Genomic DNA, 23,898 nt, shown 5'->3' on the forward strand with positions numbered 1-23,898 from the left:
TATGGGAGACATTTGACAGAGCACCTTGTGGACAGTTTTACTGAAATTTTTCTGTGAAAAAGATACATTGTATCAAGATTAGTTAAGAATAATTTACCATGAAATTGGGTACACTGTATTAATTTTTCTTTAGGTTACCTTTGAGTAAATTTTGCAAATGGGGTATAATCTTTAGTAAGCTTTCACTTCAAACTGATTATTGTGCATGTGCAACTGTTTATATGATAAAGAAAAGTAGACTTGAAAATATTGTTTTAAAAACTTTTATCTAAAGTAAATAGTTTAATCGGAGCATTTTGTTGTATTTTCCCAGTCAATATGAAGATGACTTTGAACCAGATGAGGATGAACTTGTAGCACTGGAAGCAGAAAAACTCCAACTTTTGGACCCACCCATTAAAAAGGGTAAGCCAGCGGGTGTCTCGGACATAGAAGATGACCTATATGACTTCACTAATGAAGATCTGGGCTATTGACAATGACACAGTTAATTCAAGGTGAAGCTCTAGTAAGATAGACCTGTATGTCACAGTACTGGATGGCACTGTGATTAAAGATCCTGCTATGAAAAAGTTCACAGTTGCAAAACTGTCTGACTATGGGGATCGCCTTTATGGAAGGGTGGAGCAATTGCTGGTCAAATAAGATCTCATAAATAAACAGTAAAATTGATACCTGTGAAGAAGATGTCTGTCCGTTGTTACTTACACTTCATAAACCTGTGAAGTTCTACAGATGTTAACAAGGTATGGAATAGTATAGAATTTGTCCCACTTTACTATGTAGACGTGTAGGAATGAGCCTATAATTCTACAAATCACTGTTGTTAACATGACACAGAATAGAGATCTTTCCACTTTTCCACCTAAGACATGAAATGGTGGACTTACAAACGCTAAAAGAAAAAAATCACTCATGATGGAGGATTATCATACTGCAAAATTGCAATCCTCTTGGACAAGAGCCTTGTATGCACTCTGTACTCATGGATAAGTATCAAGCAATGAGTAAAAAGTACTCTGTTGACATCAAGCATAATGGGGTGTGCCCTGGATCTTTGTGACCTCAGTCATTTATTTTATGTAACAACAGGAAGGTAAATAGCAGTGAAAAACTGATTTAGTCAAAGATGAAGATGGCTATCAACATGTCAAGCTGCAGTGATGGCTTCAAGGTGTTAGACAGTCTAAAAACCAGAGCCACCATTACCAACATTTGACTGGTTTAAGTGATATAATGTGGCTGAGGGTGCAGCTACAGTGGTGCCATCTATGATTGTGTTCAGGCCTGTATGCCAAAGATGAAAATGGCTGTCAAGAAAGTGCATGGCAAAGATTTTTTTAATGCGCGTGTCAAAAATCTAGCTAATTTAACCAATGGTTACTTGAGTGGAAAGTAATAATAAAAAAAAAACAACGGGCAATATTGTATATCTCATTATTAGATAAATTATAAAAATCATCGGCCCATTTCTATAGAATTGTCAGCTTTGGATAAGATGGAAAGAACTGATATTAAGTTGAAATTAATTGTTTGAATCTAAGAGATAAATGAAAAAAGGTTAGTATTAATTAGATGGTGTTATAACAGCAAACATCTTAGAACTTAATTATTCTGAATAACATAAAACTAGACAGAACTCTGTCACCTGAAAGGTGAAAGTATAAAATGAAAGTGATAAAAACATGAAGTGGCCTTAATCCCCATATCAGGTACCTTTTATGCTGCTTATTTCTTAAAAATGCATTAAGCAGATATAGGAAAAACACCCTGTAGAGAGTTGAGAGTGGTTTGTATACAGTATACCATCTTAAGTGCTGAAATGTTCATGGTCATAGATGAGATAGTAACTTTAGGTGTCCATGCTGTTTTTTTTTTCCTTTTTTCATAGCCAATACGTTTTTTTTTTTCTTTTTATTTGTTGATATTTACTAAAATGGTGACAGTTTGATGAAAATCATTGCATTTGTTATTATCATATTATTATAATGATAATGATTAGTAAAATATTTGAGCCATAATACATTATCCTTAATTGAGGGAACCTACACATGCTACCTTAAGCCTTAAAGAGGAAATTCAATTCTCAACATAGAATCCCTCTTTTTACCATCCACTATAGTTTTCAAAGTTTGATAAGGTTAAAATGATAATCAGGCTCATTTTTTACTGCCTTTCATGTGGCGTTCAATTTTGTAAAATATTGTTATGTATTACTTACCTTTAAACTTCTTACTTGGTTATGTTGTTGCATTTGAATATTGAATTGTTTTGTAATGCAGCTAATATTTTTTACTGCAAGTTAGTGCATAACTTGCAAGTAATTTTTATTTATTTGTACTTGTCATCAGTCAAACTAAGACATCTTCAAGGTAGTAAGTTATAGAAGATGGTGCCAGTATATATAGACAATATTGTGCAAAAGATTGTTTTAAAGGATAATGTGTAACAAAAGGCATTATGTATTTATTCAGGGAGGACATGAAAGAAAACGAGAAGTTTTATGAGTAATTGCATATAATATCTTTTAATATTGAATTGAAATTATGACAAAGATTGTAAGATGTAAACTTTTGAATTGAAGATCTGTAGAAGTGCTGTAATAAAGGTATTCTGAAGGTTTTGAACACTATTAATAACTTGACCGAAAGCAAAATGCTTGCTGTAATATTTATGAGGACTTTTGTTTTTGAATAACTAATGAGTTTGAAGTAATCGTGTAATATTAATAATTTATTGATGACATCATAATTTATTTGTGATGTCATACTGTATATGTGACATCACAAATTTTTGTATGTATTTTCAGTTGAGGTTGCTTGTGCAGCCAATGTAAGTGACAGTTTTTCCAATTAAGCAAACATAATAAACTTGTTTGTTATGAAAGAGGATGTTTTAGTATTATTTATTATTATTTTGTTTGTTCAATCACATGTTGTCGTTATAACTGATACAATTATCCGATATCTTGCAAAACGAAGCCAATCCACTCTGCACAAATTCAGTAGGTATAATTTCTTTAGAAATGAAAGCAAAACACATAGGCACTATACCATCTTTATTTGCAACAAAACATTTAACTTTTAAATCACTATTTTATATATTACTGACTGTATGTTTTCGAATGAATTCCCCCGTCTCACATTACCAATTATTCATAACTACATAAACTATTGCCTGAAATTTGCAAGCAAAATAAGATTTCAACTTCATGAATATATAATAAATGAATAATATAATAAGTTGGCCCGGGGTTACCACATTAGCGAGTCTTGCCCTCTACCTTGGCCGCACATTATTAGGTGCACTTTTTGCCAACACGACAGTGAAGATATGTGCCATGAATTACCCAGAAACACATTTGTGAACATTAGTGAAATATCAATTTGTTGGCCTGGTGGAGGGTAACCGTGTCTGGCCTGGTTGCTCGTCTTTGGATACATGTAGTCATAGATTGCTTTTTACTCGTACAAAACAATCTAAAAATATATCTTCAAAATTTATAATGGAGATTGCTCTAGACGAAATAATGACTTCCAGTTCGGCTTGTTATAGGTGCAGTAAATATTTAAATACCCATATAAATAATAATCAAACTCCATATCATCATTGTCTTTTTTATATACGCATTCAATGTTTGATGAAGATATTGCAAAGAACGTGTAATATTGCATGCCATATTATAAACTACAAATGCACCTTCCAAAATAAGACACCAAACCGGAGAAAAGCACATGTTCATTATGTCAAAAATATAGAATATTCCTTGATCATAAAATAGAAGATTTAACATATAAAATAGAAGTATTTATCATATATAATTCCAAAGGTATAGACAACACAGGTGATCGTTTTAACCACAATAAAAAATCAGTGTTACATATCTAGATATTACATAACGGGAATATTAAAGTAATGTTATCCAGTGCAAACAACAAAGATTTCAAAAACAAAATATCGCCGAAGGTTCTATAAGGTCCACTCTGATCTCCTCTGGGAGATATATTTTCTGATTACATTTTCATTTTCTCATGCAAGTAAAGAAAAAAAAAAACACAGGAGATCAGTTTGATGTCGCCAACATAGGTCAAACAGAAGTGTTATGCAGCTTTAGCATATTATTAGTGTTGTTAAACACAGGAACCGTTCACTTGCGCTAGGCCTTAACCCGTGGGTATTTTCGTTACCCGTGAAAGCTACTTTTTATTTCCAGACATGCGTGAGACGTTTGTTAAGATACTTCATTTCATGTAGCGTGATTTGTGAAGCACATCATTCACGCAACTCGTAAATGAGACTTCTTATTCTCTGCCCCTCGTGAAATGAAGTCATTATACACGGCGATTTGTGATTTTCAGGATTTCTGATTGGCATTATCAGTGAGATATTAATAAAGTTTTATTTACTGAAATTTGTGAATTGATCATTTTGTTTCCCTAGAAATTGTGATCACTCCCCAATCCCAATGGGAACTTCTGTTAAGGGCCAACTCAAGAGTTCGTTTGCAAAGGCTCTGGATAAATTCATTTGTACTTTTGTATACTGTTCATCACCACCACTTCTATTTATTCGCGATTTAACTGTCAAACCGTGCTGCCAATTTCAACTTATCGTTGCTACTGCCAGATCATGATGGTGCTCATACGTGGCCTCACGTGCAGTGAAGGGGCGGGGCTCCACGGTGATGGACGCGGCGACTCGACCTTGACCTTGAAGTGACGTCATGTTGCTGCTGCCAGCAAGAGGCGAGACTGAGGTAGTCGGGTTGAGTTGATTGATCTGTATGGTGTCTGCATCCACATAGGCGATGGCGTACACCTATTGTAATATGGTCAGTATGTTCAAACAAACTTTGTTATATCAGTTTCAATACTGGTATAATTATAATAATTATGATTTTAGCTGTTATTTGTATTCTTGTTATTGTAGTTTAATCACACAAGTAATATGTTTTCCATAAATGTTAAATTTACTAAAATAATGAAATAAATAAATAAATAAAAAACTGAAAATTGAAAAGCATTTTTGTGACAAAATTCAAACTTAGTTTTAATTAATAAATAAGTAAGTAGATAAATAATAATAATACGTTTAAATACTAACCTTAGGCGCATACAGAAAAGCCAGCACAACTGTCGCATTCAGAATCAGTGCCACTGAGAGCAGCACCACCCTGAAGTAGGCCGCAGACGTGGTGAAGTAGGTCGGGATGAAGGCTAGCCAGATCACCAGGGTCGTGTACACACACATCGAGATAAACTTGGACTCGTTGAAGTTGTCTGGCAGTTTTCGCGTTTTGAAGGCGTAGAAGCTGCACATGGCGACAAGGAGGATGTTATAGGCAAGGGATGCGACGATGCCTTGTATGGGGAGCTTGCAGAGGAGTTCGACGAATTTTTCCGTCTTGACTGGCATGCGTTGTTCTATACCAGGAGGGTTGACCGCTGCTGTGATGATGCTTATGATAACCTGAGCGAAACCAATGGTGAAATCGAAAGTGAAAGTGCAAGTAACTTGATTAAAGGCACATTCAGTTTTTAAAAGTCCACTGAACCACTTTGTTTAATATTGAATTCGACTAAAATTATTGAGAAAATTATAAAAAAAATAGCAATGAGTAAAAGCGTTCTGTACCTAGCTCCTATGTGGTTTATAGAAGACGGATAACTTTAAATATTTATCAATTTATGTAATTATATAACAAATTAGTAAATAATCAAATATTAATTAATTTGTAGGAATAATTTAAATATGATAATGTATTACCTACCTCTATCGTGATCAGCAAAGACGCTATAATCACTTGGGATCGGGGACTAACCAGTGGCGGCCTCTTTTTGGTCTTTTTGCCCGATGCAAAAATGCGGTAGATGCGATTCGTGCGCGTGAAGAGTGGCGCGTAAATCCAAGCGAAACTGAGGCTGAACCCGAAGTGCTCGACGTAACAGAAATGGTCCTCTGGCTTCGCAAGGAAGAAAATGGCGGTCAAGTAGCTGACGAACACCCCAGTGAGGATGAGGTAGGCTAGCTCTCTGCTGCAGGCTTTTATCAGTTTAGCGTTATTATGTCGAATGAAGAAGGCTAGAATGAACGCTGCCAGGATGATGCCGATGATGCTGAAGGTGAGTATCGTGATAGCTAAACTGTCCCCCCATCTCATGTGTTCTGGTTGGACGCTCTCGCATGACGTCAGACTTTCGACCGGCCACATCAGTTCTGGACACTCTTTGCAAGATGTTTGGTTGGATACGAGGTATTCGTTGTTGCGACATTTACGGCATTCCCAGCAACAAGAAAGCTCCTTCTGCAAGTAAAATTCACCTTTTCCACAGGGTTTGCTACATACTGACTCCGGGGTCTCAAGACTCACCGATTCTGAGGTCACCCAAATGATAGGGTTCTGATCGACTAACTGCACGTGACCGACGTCAGCGTCCCACGAGGCCACAGCGACCTGTTTGTAGTCGGACGATTTATTCTGCAACTGCTCTATGTCATACTGGGCCAAGATGTCTCCCTGTTTGTCAAACTTAACTCGCCCAATATGCCCCTGGAATTCCACTTCCAACAAGTACTTTAAAAGCAAGGATCCGTTGATACATTTGCTGACATTTTGACCCACAACTCCTGGGCACCTTTCTTCGATGAGGCTGTGCAGCGCATGCGCAAAAACCAAGGTGGTGTCAATTACCAAAGTGGCAAAACTCATCGGAGCGAACCCGTTCGCTTCGGTCATTCGGTTATCTTCGTCACAGGTCGGCTTCCCGGTGCCGTTTGTCCAGGAGCAGTCGAAGTACAGTTCCCAGTGCTCCATGAAGTATGGGTTGTCGCTGCGGATGGCGGGGTGTAGCCCTTTGAACCACGTGTTAAACTCGCGCGCATAATCAAACCCTGGCCTAATGGTCAATATCCCCTCCGCGGCGTCCGCGCTGTCCCCCAAGTCGGCGATTCCCACCGACACCCCGTCGCTGCCGATCCACTGGAACACCCCCATGGCGTCTGCCCGCTTCACCGCTTTAAACAACTCAATGGCCGGCGATATATGCATTATCAACAGCACTGCTCGGGCGTTGCGGGCATTGAGAAGCATGCTGACGGTGAGGTCCCAGTCCGACTGCTGGAAGCTGTCGCTGACCACCCGGTCCACGGCGATGCAGATGCCGAAGTCTTTGGTCAGTTTGCGCACGGTCTTGGCGGCGGTCTCGCCGTAGTCGCTGTCCACGTAAAGAACGGAGACGTACGTCCATCCAAACTTGTTCAAGATGTCTACCATGGCTTGGACCTGGGGGAAGTAAAGAAATACTGGTGCATTATTTACTGCTTGAGTTGTATGAATATTATCAGGCAATCAGATAATTTAGTACATAAATGAAAGGGTTTTATTTTTCAGTTTATTCTAGCACCCATGAAATAGAGAAGGTGACCCATGACTGGTCTATAGAATGCTTAGTGATGAACATGCAGCCTCTCTAATGTAACACTTATAAGGGTTTAAAACTTTCATGAAATTTTCGATGAACTTCGAAACTGCTCAGTTTGCTCTGCAAGCTGACCCATAATTTGTATTTAAAAAAAATCTTTAAAAATGTCTACCTAAGCATTGTATTTTGACCCACGGAACCTCTGCTTTCACATAAGAGCAATCACACACGTAGAGCTTCCTTTTAAAAAAAGATGTCTTAGTGATCGGCCAGTAGAAACCTTTATAATTCACTATAGCAGACCTTGGAACACACAGAACCACTTTAAGTGTCTCGACTTTCTTGGAAAAAAACCTGGCTGTAATCAGCTAAATGGCACTTGTTGGTCAGGTGAAGTGACCGTGGGCACCTGTCCTACTTGTTGACATTTCTGTATACGACACCCGGGCATCTAGGGACAGACGTCCAATCTTCAATTTCCAATCTTCAATTTCCTTAATGTTTAGTGAAGAACACTTTGCACGGATTCTTTCACGGCATAACAATATTTGGTTCTTCACAAAGATTGCTCTGGCGAACTGATTTTAACGACACCAAGACAAAGACGACGGAATCTACAGTTGATGATTCCTTTTTACAAATTATTTGTAGTTTTGAAAAATAAAGAGCATATTCATTATTGTGTCTCAATATGCGCACAAATTTCACTAACGTTATATTTACTAAAAATATTTAAGATTTTCACAAGATGTGGTTATATTTGGCAATTTATAAAATCCCACGAGTACGTCTTATGTTTTAAGCATCCTCAATGTTGCTACTTTTTCAAAACGGTCACTTCCTTTAAAGGGATAATAACTCTTCATATGAGATCTATATTTCACAATGAAAACATTGTGAACAACTCGTAGAAATACAATATATTCTGTTTTACCACAAAAACGGCAGTTATAGCTATTATTCTGATATCTGAGCTTGTCTTCAGACCACGTGACCTCCATTGATGGCTATACTCTGTTATAATCTCTTAAGAGATTTTAACAGAAAACCAAACTTTTTAGAAAAAAAAACAGGGACTAACTTTGAAAGTAAATATGGATTCATGAACCATTGGTAAGCACGGAAAAGTTGTTGTTTACTCCAGGAAAATTCATTTTTTGGCCAAAACGAAGAGTTATTATCCCTTTAAAATGGAAGTTTAACGTGCAGAACGATTATTTATCGCGTTCTGTAATCAAATGTGTTCTGTCACTAAGGCAAAGGTATAATAAAAAAACACTGCCGTTACAACCCCTATGATTGCATCCATCTCACTGCTAAATCACCAGTCGCTAGTGTCTTCGCCCGTCAATCAAATTTTGTCATTAACTGACTACCAGCGAGCCCTGTGATCAGAAAGTACTAGTACTTCTTCTGTACTCTCTACCTGGGCGACAGATTGATTTCCCACTAGGTATTTACAGAAATGTCACTGGTTAATTCTTGGCACTTTTCAGCACTGTGGAAAGTGCACGTAATTAATCTGTGTCCCAGGTAGAGGGTACCTTTTGTGCAACATCGGTTGAAAGTACATCGCGTTCTTGACACCTTAACGTGACCTCAAACGTCGACGCCTTGAGTTGTTTATCAGCCTCATCGGATCGCCGGCCTGCTTCTGGTCACTTTCATTACATCTATCTTTCGTGAAAAGAGATATCAGTGAGTTGAAAGGGTGGCCACGTGCCAAGAAGGACGCTGAGATTTCTCTTTACTTTAGAAATGAAGGATGAAACGCGCCTTAAATGAGCGAGAAGGAACAAAAAAATGGCGCCATTCTTTACGATAATGGATAGAGAAAGCCTGTCATTTTAAAATGAACTATTTGTAATTATTTTAATTCAGCTGTATTTGTTCAAAATCTTATGGCGCAGAAAAGGCACGAAAAAAGGCATACGAAGTAAATAAAATTAATTGTCTTACTTGTCTTCAATCACGTGTAACTGCCCATGGTTGACATGGTTAATTTCTTTTAAGTAATCCACACCATTGTCAAAACTATGATAAAACCATTCTTTCGTTAAGATTCATAGCGATGCAGTTCAATCCTGCAGATACTCAAATCAATTCTATAAATGGTCTGTGAATCCGAAGCAATTCTCGCTAAATAAATGAGTATTTTGTTTTTGAGTTTTTCTACGCCATTACCCCATGCTTCAGTAACGCAAGAATCCTACAAAATATCCGAAGTTTGTCGACAACCGATCTAAGAGTTAAAGAAACCGTGTAAGTCCTACAGTATTGAGCTATCCATCTGATTTACTTCTTGGCCATGCCACTTGATGACGAATTACTCTTACTTGTGCACTTACGACAGTATTTGCGGTGTTTATTCTCCGTTTGATAGTTTTCTTTTTTTGTTACATAGTCAAAGGTATATAGCTGTTAAGATATTTTATAGCTTTGGAGCTTAGATACTGTGTCCAGACATTTCTGTGCGTTCAAAGTAGGAAGGATTCTTTGACAGTTAAATAATAAGCTTACAAATACATCTTTTTTATCGTTTATGTTATTTCATTGGTTCTTATGGTACCTGCTTCCTTAACTGGTGAACGTGGTTCAAGTATTCTATTCAAAGATTCTCTGAAAAGGTGCGAGTTGAATAAATGAGTAATTGAATCGCTTTTTGATGCTTTCTTTGACCCCATTTCCAGAGATTAGATCGATCTACTTTAGATCGACCTAACTCCCTGGGGGTTCACGCTAAATAGCTGTCAGCCGAGCGGACACGAAAGTTAATTACCCCCGTACAGCTTGTAGTAGGCGGGACGGACATTTAAGCCGGATTATTTGACAGTAATCTAGTGAGACTCCCCGCGGGGATAGATCTATCTAAAAGCTCTGGGAATACAGCCTATAATTCTCAGATTCAACATAATCTTTCTCACTTACTCAAAACATTTTCTGGGCACATTTTGAATAACATCTTGACACTATACCATCTGTATACATACTTCTTCAACATTTGAAGACCCGTATATTGGAGTTGCCATTTTAAACTAATTTCGTTAAATTTCATTTTAGATGTAAGTACCTATTTCATTTTTATGAAAAAAACTCAAATGACTCAAGATTATCTAAACAATTGAGCTTTTAAGGATTCTAGTCAACGCCAAGTTAACAACTTTTCTTTATAATTAAGTCCAATAAAACATCATTTTGGTTTCAGGAAAAACCTATGAATTAACACTTGTAGAGATTTGCTGATTTTCTTGATTTTGGATAATTCTAACGATTGGCAAAAACAACGTGAGTGATTGGATTCTGACGTTCTTTGTTACGGTAATGGGAAGTGTGCAGGCGTGGTTCAATCTACTAAATTGTTATGTTGTTTTTATTTCCATGCACACAAAGCCAATGGAATTTATACAAAAGCTATCCGCACGCAGCGTAAACAATAACGGTAAGACCTGAAGAAAACTGGAGACACCGAACAATGTAAAGAAAGACGTTTATTGACGTTTATGTCGTATGAAGTTATCTATTAACACCGATTATCTTCCTCTTTATTTTCAATTTCCGAAAGATGATACGATAATTTCTGTCGAAGAAGTTAGTAGCCATCCGTGGCAACATAAGATGCTAAATGCATATTTCCTTAAAACCCTATCTTGTGGCTGTAAAATGATCGAATCGATTTAAAGTGCAGAGAATTAACGAGAAAGCGAATACGCCTGACATTCAGCAAGAACATGCACGGCTTCTTTGCAATTCACTAAGTGTCTGTTCTAGATACTTATACGAGATGAGAAGAGTTTGTCACTGTTACACATCTCAAGGAATCACCATTTTCTGCTGATCCTTCTGTTACGGAAAATGATTTTATGTGTTTATGGTGAGGGTAAGAACCAGGGTTATTTGAAGGGGGAACGTCCGAAGATGCTCGCTGAAGGACCCCGAAAATTTTTGGTATTTTAGAGGGCGAACGGTGCCATTTGGAACGGTTTAGAACAATGACTCGGCTAGTCAAAATTCTAATTAGAGGAGACCAGAAATCGAAGGGGGTGGGGGTGAGTCAGGACCCCCTGGTAAGAACGTCCTTTCTGCTCTTGTCTTCAAGAAGACACCTTTGAAATCACGCCAGGAATAAAGAGTGGGTGGTGAAGTGAGAAAAACTTTTCTGTAAGGCAAAGACTACAATTTCTTAGACACTAGATATACTGTTGTCAAACCACACAGTATTAAGAGAAACGCGTACGTGGCAATATTGAAATGGACTGCAGAGATTACGGCCATTAGGTTGCATAAATGACAAATTAGTCGGTGATTTCCTGCCCAAACACACCTAAACCAACAAGGACGTAAAGATTGAATATGAAGATATTATGTCAGTTAATCTACCTCTGGCTATGTCGTGATGCTGATCCTAATCGACCGGCTTAATGGCGTTTTTGCCGGAGATTTGCTGACCAAACGCACCATCCCCTAAGTCACAAGATAAATACTGATCTACGTCATTCTCAATCTTAAGTGTCACCTTCAAATCGTTTTTTAAACAGATATCGTTTAAGGTGTCCTTTGATCAGGAAACATAAACCTGATCTTCCTCCTATTCTGTCAACTTTCCTTTTTTTCATTTTCATCTTAATAAAGGGCGGGGTAGGATGATAATAATGACGCAAAAGTGGAACCGTTCGGTTTCGTGTTTCTCGTGTCGGAACGTGCGCGCGTGTGTGCGTGTGAACATCATTAACTGAAATACTCCCACGTGTTTCATGGGAGTAGATTATGTCATATATGTACGAGGAGGGCGAGAACGGTAGATTTAGACAAGCCTTTCTTCTGCTTGTTCAAGGTTTCTTTTTTACCAAATAAACTTACACTAATGTTAAACAGGCTTCTGAATGAATACGACTTCTAAGGCTTACAGTTTCATAATAGGCTATTTATGACCACTCTGTCTGTGTAGGGATTCTGTAGAAGGTCTTAAAGTACATTTATTTGATATGGGCAGAGACAGAAGTTCAGATCCGTAAATTGCAGTGTGGTAAAGTGTCATCTGGTGTTTCTGTCCACAAGTAATCTCGGGTCCATTTCAGGTTTTGGACTAATTAGTCGAGAACGCTGACTTCGTAAAGTTTTTTTTTTTTTTTTTTTTTTTTTGTGAAATTGCTCTAAGAGTGTTTTCCAAGAGAGTGGCCCGTAATACGCATACAAAAATGCACCATTCTTGCCACTGTCTGAGCACATGCAGATAAATACTTAAAAAATCACAAGATAGGTGGCCGTTCAGATTGTTTGCGAAACGCATCATAGTCTGCTAACCTTCTATGCTGTCTTTACTACGGCAGATTTCGGACTGTGGCCGTTTTGTTCTTGACGCAGCCAAGTATGATTAATGTCCAATAAACTGCTCTCTGCTAAAAGTTATTGTCACATTGTTATCTGTGTAATGAATCCCGCATCCCGACGGATTCTTCCAAGTATATATCATGTAGGACAAAGGAAAAGACCGTGGTTCTAACACTTTGCATTCGAAGAAAATTTGAGAATTAAGAATTAACATCCTTAGTATACTCGCAGATGAGACGCACCTAAGGGGTGCAAGATATGGATCGGTGTTATCAGATTTCATAAACCTTCGGAAATATGTCTTGTTTTCGAGTGACCCATTCCAGCAATAAGAGACTTCATTTCGACAAAAAAAATTATGGATATGCATCGTTACTTTTATGCAGCTTCCAATGGCATTTGGACCTTTATATAAAATATATATATAACGATTCATTGTTTCTTATGATATAAAGCAGTACATATAAATAATACACATGTATTTCATAACGTTAATTGATATAATACATAATATATTCTATACTGGGGCACCAAGGTATGACTCACCTGTAGTTTGTCCGGTGGTACAACCCTCAGAAAGTACGGATACTTCACTTTATCACTGAGGGTGTCACTGGTGGACGCATAGCTGACCTGAGGGATGTGAAACAGCGTCAGGAACCCTGCGGAACCGATGCTAGCCACGCTAAACCCTGCGCCCACAACTCCCGCCACGTGGAAGTAATCTCCACTTAGAAGAGAGCTCTCATTCCCGCCACCGACACCGGAAGTGTGACAGCCGGTCTCGTTGTAAGGCGCGAACTTCATCGACTGCGCCAAAGCGGTGCTTTCTTTCATGCACGTGTCCAGCATGGCAAAGCCGAGGGTTACATTCGGAAGGAGCTCGGTACTGTTATTGATGAGCTCGATGGCAAAGCGCATGGCCTCCGGTAGCTGCAGCGCCGCCTTGATCCACAGGGAGTCCCCGCAAGGCTTCGTGGCACTGTATTTGGTGATTGGGAACAGCCCGCCAAGTATGACGTCACCATTCCTGACGTAAGGCCTGTCGGGAAGGTCCGGAACTGAAATGCGCCCCTCTGCCACGTGTAGTATTATTATTATGCCGAAAAGTAAAACCGGCATGACACCGGTGTTTGCTCTTGTCATTGTGTGCTGTGATAGAACCATTTTTGTGACTTTTTTAAACGCTAGCTCATTCAATGTAAGCTTCCCTCTGTGACTCTCTGATAATGAAGGTTTGTCTCAAAAAAAGCGTCCATAGGTCTTCCTCAATGTTTCACATACTGTGATGTGTCCGTGATCTTTTCTACCTCAGACCTGGAACTGAGGTGCGCGTTAGTTAAATTTTGAATTTTTGAATTTTAGGAAAAATCCTCCTGTACGATGGTCATAGTGTCTTTTCTTCAGCTTTGTGTAAGTCACCAACATGTGACTAATATGTATGTTGTATAACAGCCTTTCCTGCTCCGCCTTCCTTAATGTCTGAATACTCTCTATAAGTCCTTTTATTTTCAATGCAGGAGCGGACTATTAATCAATAATATCCTGACAATGTATTGAAATACTGTAGCTGAAGTTTGGACCTTAATATATCTCCATCTGTAGTGTATGGAACACTCTATGTTATTCAAACGGTAAGCCTTGTTTATAATCCCTTCTGCTAAATGCCAACCGTCTTTTTACTCTGTATATTGTCCAAAACACATCAATGCTGTCATTTTGCTCAACTGGCACAAAGAGCAAAGAAGGACACTCAACCAAAGTCCGCTGAAAGCTGTAAAGTCACCTGTTAATTTCCCACGTGCATCACGTCTAAAATGTTCCGATCATAAAACATATTTAATCGTCTTCGTTACCTAGCGCACTGTACATGTGCCGGTCAGCTTTTGTATCTGAAATGACAAAGATGACATCCATTTAAGCACCAGAGCCGGATATTAATATCAAGACCTCTACAATACAGATACTAAACAAATTTCATAACCCAGAGGTAAACAAAAAAAACGACGGCAGCGGAAGTCTTCAGTTTGCTTGATATGTCGTCCACGAACCTTTGGATCTTAGGTCACGACGAATATTGTAACATGTAAGTCTTATTGTATTACATTGTGTTTTACAACAAAGATAAATGAGACGAATAGAACTGCAGTGTAAATTGGGTATGTTGCTGAGTTAAGCTTCAGTTTAGCATATTGTTAAACATGTACATGAACATCTTTAATTAGAGTATTGTAAAAATCAATGACAAGTTGTTGTTTTATTGTAAGGGCCGTTTGACCCAAAGCTAAAGAATACAGGTTCGTGACAAATCGAAATCTTTTCCGTAGTGAACACTGAAAGTTGTCAGCACGATGAAAGTATACAAAAAAGGTTAATACAAAAGGTAGGCCTACGCATGTTTCATAAATGCGAAAAATGTCTAAAGCCATCAGTTCGTTTGCTGTGCACACGTACTTTTCTCTCTCTCTCTCAGCGTTCACCAGCCTGCCATTTCAACCAAAGAGTAGACTAATAGGTGTTTTGTTGTATTTTCAAAAGAATAATTGCCAATTACTGGGCCCCCAACACGAAATGTAATCACTGCTTAATAAACCACCCTTTCCCTGCGGAAATCACCGATGCTGTTAATGTGGCATTATAGAGTTCTGAAAACATTGCAGAACCCTGTGCCCATCTTTAGGAACAGTCGATAATTGGACAACGATAATTCGAGAGTTGAGAAATATGATAATTACGTAACTTCCTAAATTCCACATAGACCGTAAAAAATACACAGAGGAAGAAGATGAGGAAACATAAACCATAAATATAGAACTTGCAATTTTCCGTTTTTTTAGGTTATGAACTACCTGTATGTGAGTAGTTTTAACGAAACAATATAGAAGTGTTGGTAGATATAAGAGAAAGCGTTTTTAATTTTGTTTGTTTGTTTGTTTGTTTTTCCTGTGTTATATACGCAAAAAAGATAAAGAATAAAAAAGAAATAGAATAAATAAATATTCAGCCATCTGAATGCTGTGAGCTTGTTTTAGTGACAAAAAATAGTAGGTAAATGTTTTGTTGTACAATATAAACGCATAATTAAGTGTACTTAAAACACAGAAAACGATCATACATGTTGTAACTATAGTATTAAAATGACCTTGTCTTGAATGGAGTCTTGTCATGATTTAAATAACCAGTTGTACCAGTGGTGATCATGAGTAGCTGTCTTAGTGCACATAAAATTAAATCTTTACACATACATGTAGTAAGTTATGCTCTGTATATACTCTGTATATAAATTCAACACAGAACCAAACACATTGTTAGCAGTGTCCGCATGAAAGAACGAATGACGCAAAGCATCTTAAAGGACACACGAAACATAACAAATTCTGGCATTTTATATTGCTCTCAGAAATGTTTTGTTTTTTTAATTTAGAAATGGATTAAAACCATTAAATACGTTTCAGGTTCTTAAAGATCTTTGAACAAGGTGTTGTTTTTCTGTTTTGTTTCTTTATCACGTTATGAACGGATACAGGAGTATCTTTGCCAGAGTCACGCGGTAACCCAGCAAACACAGAATGTTTTATAACGTTAAAATCCTGTTATCATATAAGTATTATTATTGATGCATCTCTGAAGATCTACTTTATAGTTGTCAAATATAATCCAAGCTTTCGACCCCTAGGCCTTATTCGGGGATTATGAAAAAAAAAGATCTATACGGTGAATTGACATGAATCCTGTTATCAGAACGTTTTTTTTTTTTTTTTTTTTGTTACATATACTTTATGGTAACGTTATAATAACGTTCTTTGTTTGGTGGGAAGAACTGGGACCAATTTTACAGGGTGACAGCGAAGACTTAAACCAATCAGAGTCTCAGTATGATAAAATCATTATTATTAAATCGCCCCACCTTCTTATACTTCTCTCTCTCCCTGGCTATGGGTTCTAAGCTGCTTGCGATGCTGCTTTGTCAGTTATTGCTGTCTAAAACTCCTCTAACGACCAAGTGGTCTCTATATCAGTGACGTAGTGGTTAAGACTCCGGAAGGCTTTCCAACGGTGCACTGTCCACAGATGGCTCGTGCGTATATTGTTTTTGTTATGGCCGTGAACTGTGTAATGAAGCAAGAATCCGCAATATTAATCTGGTGCTCAGTGAGTTGCAATCCATTCTGATAACTCAATTATCTCGAATTCCGGAATCTGAAAAGGATTATCCGAGTGAACGAAACTTCTACGCAGTTCAAAGATACAATTATGTTACGTACAATTACTGATTACCGAGAAGAAACGGTTCAGTTGCCTAAGTTCTGTGTCCTGTTCAGGTGTAGGTTATAGAATATGCAAGTGTTCATTCTGCAAAGTTTAGTTTTACAGACTATACAATTTTACTTCACAAAAGAAAGACACTGGGATTTTCGTCAATAGTACTGATAATGTATGTTTTTTTGTCTTTCTTCTCGTATTGGAAATTGGGGTTATTGTGTCTAGTTGTGTGTGTGTCTCATTTTAATTTAAACAGGCCATTCGAACACTCAAAGGCTACGAAGTGACGGATAATTTCTGCCACACTGTGGCAAGGAAAATCCCATGGGTTCATATTTTCACACCGAAACACTATATGCATGAGAGCCTGTCATTCATGTCATTCACAAATTATTTTATAAAATGTTTTTTTTCTCATTAACCGGCATTATTTCGCCCCTATTATTGAATGTGAAAGCAAAAATGTAACCAGCCCACCACTTTGTTAATCATATTATCTATTATTTATATCTCCAAGATAGAACAGCCTTGTGATTTCATTGTTTAAAGTGGATATAACTATTTACTCATTCTCTCTCTCTCTCATCACGCCCATTATATATACGCCGTTATTTCATTGTTAAACATGTTACGGAGGCTAAACATGTTACGGATTCATCAGTTAATGACATCGTGACGTCAGACTACAATGTTCACATCAATCAGAGAAGAAGAAAAAAAATGGAAAACGCAATTAGACACGTTGTTTTGAGAGAAAGAGAGAGAGAGAGAGAGAGAGTACCAGGCAATCCAAGCACAGTAGAAATTTGTTTCAGAATATTTGATTTAAAAATATAGCTTACTTACAATTTTTTCAATAATTCAACCCCAAACATTATTCAGTCATTTTTTATAGTAAATGCACAGGTAAAGCGAGGGAAATTGATCAACATCCAGGTTCATATATAGGACGAGAGAACTGCTAGGGCCAGCTATAAAAGGCCTACAATACCGGGCACATGCAAGCAGCTTATCAATAATTTGTGCCCTCTGCTGTGCTCGATGAGATGCTGACTGAAAAAAATATAAGGGGCTTGCAGAGTGTTTAGTCTTCGTGTTTTACCAGGCAATGAGAGGGAGAAAGGCCAACACTTAATAAAGAGACTCCCAATTAAAAAGATTATTTTTCGAAAAAATTTTACCACACTGCCCCGTCATTACTTTAGCCTCTGAAGCCTTTGGCCCTGACATTACTTTGTTTGTTTTTTTTTTCTTTGAGAAAAATGACAACATTTATCACAATGGTCCATTGTACTTGAATTCAATGAACTAGAGTGGAATACCCTGGGTTAGTGTGTAACCAAACCGCCATTGCCTTGGTAGGATTTATTTTGAGCTCACTTCCAAGTTGCAATACAACGGAACGTCACAACATTTTGTTTAACGCGCGAACCGCAGTGCTCATCACACATATCCTGCGTGTATCCATCTTGCAGAATGTTAAGTCTGCGTGTTTTACCAGGCAAATGAACATTAGACGTTGTAGTTGAAAAACCATTATGTCTGATAGAAAGAACACCTGCTGAGGTAAAGAAATTTTTCAAGAATCGTGTCTGAAATAAAATGTCGCGGTCACACTACGCTTCTGAAGACCGAAACCAGATCGCTATTGTTGACGTGATCAGTTTGACTTGAGGTCGAGCCGATGTCCTTCAAGCTTTATATTCAACCAAAACCTCTTAGTGTAATATGATTAGAAGGACCTAAAAACTCTCCTCTAGTATTTTAACAATTAGGTCGTCTTTACTATACCCAGATCGAAGCGTATAAGATCTCCGTAAGCACAATGTGAACACAGCCCATTTCGTGTTGAATGTGGAAGTTTTATCAAAATGTCAGTGAAAAGGACCCTTATTCCCTGAAAGCATACAACTTCCGAAATGTTCCAACGTAAAAAATGCCTATTAGCCAATACACGTGACTAAATGCAAACAGCATAATTTGAGCTTGTGAGTAAGAGTTCTGTGGTAAGATTTCGGCATAGCTTGCAGCCTTCCGTGCCCAGATTGTATTTATGATAAAAATGAAAGTTGTGATTCATTGGTTTGTTTTTTTTGTAACGTTAAGATCTGGGCGAGGTGAAGGTCTTTTATGAGATTCAATTATAATTCCATTCTTATTTAATTTATTAATTGTATTACTACTCCTGCTATTTATCATATATAGGAAATCCTGTTTGAAGAAACTTCTTCACACATGATGTTGTGGTATCTTTTACATCTTTAAAATGATTTTCATGAAATCATGTCTTGACAATGATACCTAGTTGCTTTAAGATAAGTTTGTTATAAGACAAGTTTAGCTTGTACAGCAAGCCACACATCTTAACCTATCAGGAACAGTGTTACAGCACTCTCATGGACACATGCATACGTCTTACCCTATCAGGAACAGTGTTACAACACTCATCTTTACTTAGCCGGGGAATTGACCTAAGTTTTTTTTTTAACCGGGGTCTAAACTCACTATTGTTTCTATAGGTTTAGACTGGGTTTCGCCAGGTCACACGTTCAGTGCAGTATTTCATTTTGTAGGTTACACATGAAAATAATTGCACGTAAATTACTTTTAATTCATAACGACCACCTTGAAACGGATTCTAATTTATATCAGCCAAGGCTCCATTTTATTCTTATTAACATGTAGTACAGTTGTATCCACAAAATTCTACTGAGGTGCCATGGACGTATATGTATACAGTCATAAAATGTATCCAAAGTGACTCTAATGAGTTTCTGTAGAACAGGCACTTTGGGTAATCCATTAGAGGGAACGCAATGCTTTTAAGAGTTGTAGTTCAACAAAAATTCGCTCTCCAAGAAAATATTTCATCATCAGTCTACAATATGTTTCCTTAGACTATTATTGTGACTACAAAATAACAGCACTTTTCTGTAGGAATACTTCTCGTAGTCGTTCTGTTAGGAATACTTCTCGCACAATAAGAAACTACTTTACACGCAATTTTCTGACAATATTTATGCTGGATGAAGTAAGGCGATCGTAAATGTCCTGGTAACGAGCGTTCTCTACGGAAATATGTTTTTACCTGTCGGGTTAAGTATCTCCTGAAGTAACTACGTGTCCTTTATTACAGGATTTTTGTATTAATGTACACATTTTATTCACCTAAAGAGAGAATACGGGATGTTAAAAATCATATTCTAAATTATTTAAACTAAGCACTCAATCTACAAATAATTCATAGGCTGTTATGTTGCTTTATTCTCTTCGTCTCGAACTGAAAATTTGACGAATTTTCGGCCATCCGTTCAGATTGGCATTTTCTTCCGTACGTGCTACGTGCTATTTGCTTTGACTCACTGTTGGAACACATTTACATCTTACTTCAGCATAACTGCCCGACTGTTAATCGTTTGAATGGCGAATAACGAGCTGTACGGATGTCCGCCAGGTGTCACTGGAGGTGAGATAAACACGTTAAGTTGCAAATCTCCCGCAAAGTCCTTAATTTGGTTCGAAGATTTTATTGAATAACTTCAAGAAAAGCCTTTATAACAAGTGTGTTTGTACCAAAGAACATTATTATTATTACTCCGTAAAGCTGTTTCAAGTCTAGAAACAAGATAAATCATCTTTATTATGCAAAAATTTTGAAGAACATAGGCAGACAAAACAAAATTAAAGAAATAAAAAACCTTGAACATTTTCTTCAAAGGCATACTATGCGAATAATCACTACACATGAAAACTCGAATCCAAGCGTAACAAAAGCCTAAATTATCGAGAACTTGTTACTGGACTGACGATGTTAATTTATATGCTGTGTTTTGGTCAGGGATACCACTTTATGCTACGTGTACGTGTTAACAAGATGTCAAATGAGATAATTTCTGTACATGAAATTACATAGTGGCAGGATGTTTAACATTAAATTAATATGCTACTGTGTTCAAGGGGGTATTCTATCACACGCAATTTTAGAATACGAGAAAATGTGTAGTGACTGGGTTAGCTACGAGTATGTACAATGATTTTTCAAATAAAAATGTATCTATGGCGTAGCATGTGCTGGACTCTTCAGTGCGATATGCTATGCATAATTATCATAGCTTCTGTTTTTATAGTAAAACTGAATTGTTAAGAATAAATGATTGAAAAGATAAGAAAATAATGAATTAATAAATAAAACTGAACGATAATAAATCAATAAAACAACATACAAGTATACATATTGCAAGAATATGATGTGCCAAAATTAAAAAGATGAAGCCACTTCTTAATAACCCCCTACCTTTCGTTTAGTTTTCTCTTTTTATTAAACCATGCAGGCCCCGGTTTCACACACACACACACACACACACACACACACACAAATCAGTTACCTGGCTTAGTTGACTAGGATTTTCATGCGAGTGCTGTGATTCCACTGAAGCCGACTTTAGTTTTTGTGTATTTGAAACTGGGGCCACTTGCCGTAATTGACTGTCCGCCTATCTGCTCGTCCTTTCTATCCATCCATCCTTCTATCCATCCATCCCATTCGCTCACATTTATTCATTTTGATTTACAGAACCAAATTTCTTATCTCTACATATTTACCTGTATTCCAAAGAACAATAATTGTAAATTCATTTTGAAGCTTCAAACACCGACTTAAAAAAAAAAAAAATTGGCCTGACTAACCTCAGTTTCCTTGTTATGTGCTCATTGTTGTCCGAATGCTGGAACAAACAGCAGAAGAGGCTGCACTCGCTGGCTCTTCATGTAGAATAAAAGCGAGGTCGAGGCGGTTGCTTTCAGGGTGGAAGTATTTAAAGAGCTTCTGGTTCGCGTGCAAGAGTTGGTGACGTTAACAAGCGAGCACTCTGTGATAGGCATAAATAGGAAGCCTAAGTAAGACTGTTACCACTTCAACCTGCTCAACGTTATACGAAAATTTGCCGTGCAGGTTTTCTTGCGTCTTTTCTTCTTTGTTTCTTCTCATTGCCTTTTGTTCCTAATTGTTTTCTAAATGCAGACTGAGACAGTTGGGGTTCTACAATTTTGTACTCTGCTTCGAAAGCCACAAGTAAATGAGTTTTCTATAATATATCATGTTTTCTAAAACGTTGATTGACAATTACCAAACACGTTTTCATTGGCTAAAATCTGCCTAAGCTAAGCCGTTATGACATTTTGATGACTTCAACAGCCAGTTTTACCGGTAGCTAATTAAGCTTGGGCGTGTATGTTTCCAATGCTTGTTTTCTAGATACTGGGCATTTGATTATCTTATATGATTAGCAATCACAGTCAATTGTATACTCTGGCATTTCATACAATTAACCCATTTCAATTTTTAAATACGGCACAAACGGTATCTTAAAAAATAAACAAATACTTTTAAAAATAATCATTCAAAAACAACTAGATAAGAAAGTAAATGAGTGCGTTTCTGGCAGATAGTAACCAAAAATTTTAATTAATAAGAACCCTGATAAGATTGATTTATTGGGGGTATTTATCGGTGTTTTTATCGTTTTCTGTCTCCTCTTTAGCCTGCGTGTCTGTTCGATTTTCTAGCCCACGCCTCTGTTTACGAATCTTTGTCCGTCATCTCTGCTGGCTTGTTCATCTGATTAATTCTAAAATCTCTTGCGTGTCGCCATGGTTACGTTGTTGTTGTTGTTGTTTTGGTGAGCTCTGGAACACTCCACAGGATATCAGGAAAGTCAAGCCCAGAGACCTGTTTAAGACTGAGTTTTTTGGCTATTTATTATTATTATTATTATTGTTGTTGTTGTTGTTTTTGTTCTAGTTGTTGTTGTTGTTAAAGTTTAAGGTGGCTTACAATAGAACATACGTCCATAGCATTGGTTATTTGAATAGTTTTAAAATGTCAGCCACAGCCTATTGTGAGTTTATATATCTTCAAGTTCGACAATGTTTCTGACGTTGATTCATTGCACCTCCCGTCAATATTAATAACCTTATCTAACTCACTATGCGCCCCAGATTTACGACATACATACAGCAATATTAACCATTTTTATTCCACACTGTTACTGTCTGCGTTGCCATACAACACCACAAGTCTTCATGTATGTATAACACAAGTATTTGATATTTGACAGGACTCGGCAGAAACCAGTCACGAGTCAATTAGCAGGCGCCTTCATTGTTTTTTAAAACAACTCAACGAGGCAACTTTATTCCATCCAAATGACAACTGCATATTTGCGATTAACGCGACACGTGTCTGGCAGAGTGTGGCTTGATAACGAACGAAGACCACAAAACTCACTATTTTTACTCTTACGAAACACCGCTGTTAACCACACTTAAGACAGAAACAAGCTATTTACAACATTCGAAAGCACGAATATATGATTCACATTTATTCACCACACTTACTTACGTCTTTATTGCTATTTGTATCAAATACAGTGCACAATTCTCAGCGCTTTGAGGCAAAACGGACTTGTGAATCACAGTTAGAAATCATAAAATTTTCATGCACATATATGAATGAATCATTGTTACATGTCTGAGTTATCCACGAAATATATATTATTATGTACCGTTATCCTGCAGCGAATCGTGATTCACTTACTAAGAGGACACTACAGTGGGGCTTTGAAAAACAATATACCAATGACCAATGTCGCTTATTTCATGTCAAAGTTTCAAAATATCAGAGAATAGGAACAGCTGTATTTTCAAAAAACTACAGAATTTGCATGGAAGCTGACATACATCATGTATAATAGCTGTCACTCGGTTATTTTTCTCGACAAAGTGAGACTTTTTTCATCAAGACAGCAGCTGAAAAAAAAAAAACCTAGAACTTACCTTCGCACTCCTACTCGTTCGGATTTGAGACCCCATTCCCAGAGATTAGTTC

General features: G+C 37.4%; 2 protein-coding genes across 6 annotated transcripts in view; one reads left to right on the forward strand and one right to left on the reverse strand.

Annotated features, from left to right (window-relative positions):
* Positions 1-2,886, forward strand: part of LOC106176948 (serine/threonine-protein phosphatase 2A regulatory subunit B'' subunit beta) — a 46,293-nt gene extending 43,407 nt beyond the window's left edge. For all 4 annotated transcript variants that reach the window (XM_013559537.2, XM_086996563.1, XM_013559538.2 and 1 more), the window contains one exon: positions 314-2,886. In XM_013559537.2, the coding sequence (XP_013414991.2) occupies positions 314-476 (163 nt within the window). In that variant the 3' untranslated portion in view covers positions 477-2,886. The remainder of the gene's footprint in view (positions 1-313) is intronic.
* A 159-nt stretch (positions 2,887-3,045) lies between these two features.
* On the reverse strand, positions 3,046-21,960 carry LOC106176936 (metabotropic glutamate receptor). Of its 2 annotated transcripts, none has more exons than XM_086996561.1 (5): positions 21,699-21,960; positions 13,296-14,641; positions 5,771-7,282; positions 5,104-5,469; positions 3,046-4,818 (listed from the first exon to the last, which is right to left on the reverse strand). In XM_086996561.1, the coding sequence occupies exons 2-5, from the start codon at positions 13,914-13,916 to the stop codon at positions 4,603-4,605; spliced, it is 2,715 nt and encodes a 904-aa protein (XP_086852687.1). In that variant the 5' UTR covers positions 13,917-14,641; positions 21,699-21,960; the 3' UTR covers positions 3,046-4,602. The 2 variants fall into 2 exon arrangements, with proteins under 2 accessions (XP_086852687.1, XP_086852688.1); XM_086996562.1 differs by lacking the exon at positions 21,699-21,960 and adding an exon at positions 16,657-16,904.
* Between the last annotated feature and the right edge of the window lie 1,938 nt (positions 21,961-23,898).

Source organism: Lingula anatina, chromosome 10 (genome assembly GCF_051362555.1).
Source record: "Lingula anatina isolate TDL-2025a chromosome 10, LinAna3.0, whole genome shotgun sequence".
Classification (NCBI taxonomy): Eukaryota; Metazoa; Brachiopoda; class Lingulata; order Lingulida; family Lingulidae; genus Lingula; species Lingula anatina.

What these genes read in the sequence shown, in the direction of transcription:
- LOC106176936 (XM_086996561.1), bottom strand. Translation starts at nt 13,916, where the DNA reads ATGGTTCTATCACAGCACACAATGACAAGAGCAAACACCGGTGTCATG. An exon ending in CTTTGCTGATCACGATAGAG is followed by an intron (nt 5,470 to 5,770) that starts GTAGGTAATACA and finishes GGTTTCGCTCAG; the next exon opens with GTTATCATAAGCATCATCAC. An exon ending in CTTTTCTGTATGCGCCTAAG is followed by an intron (nt 4,819 to 5,103) that starts GTTAGTATTTAA and finishes ATATTACAATAG; the next exon opens with GTGTACGCCATCGCCTATGT.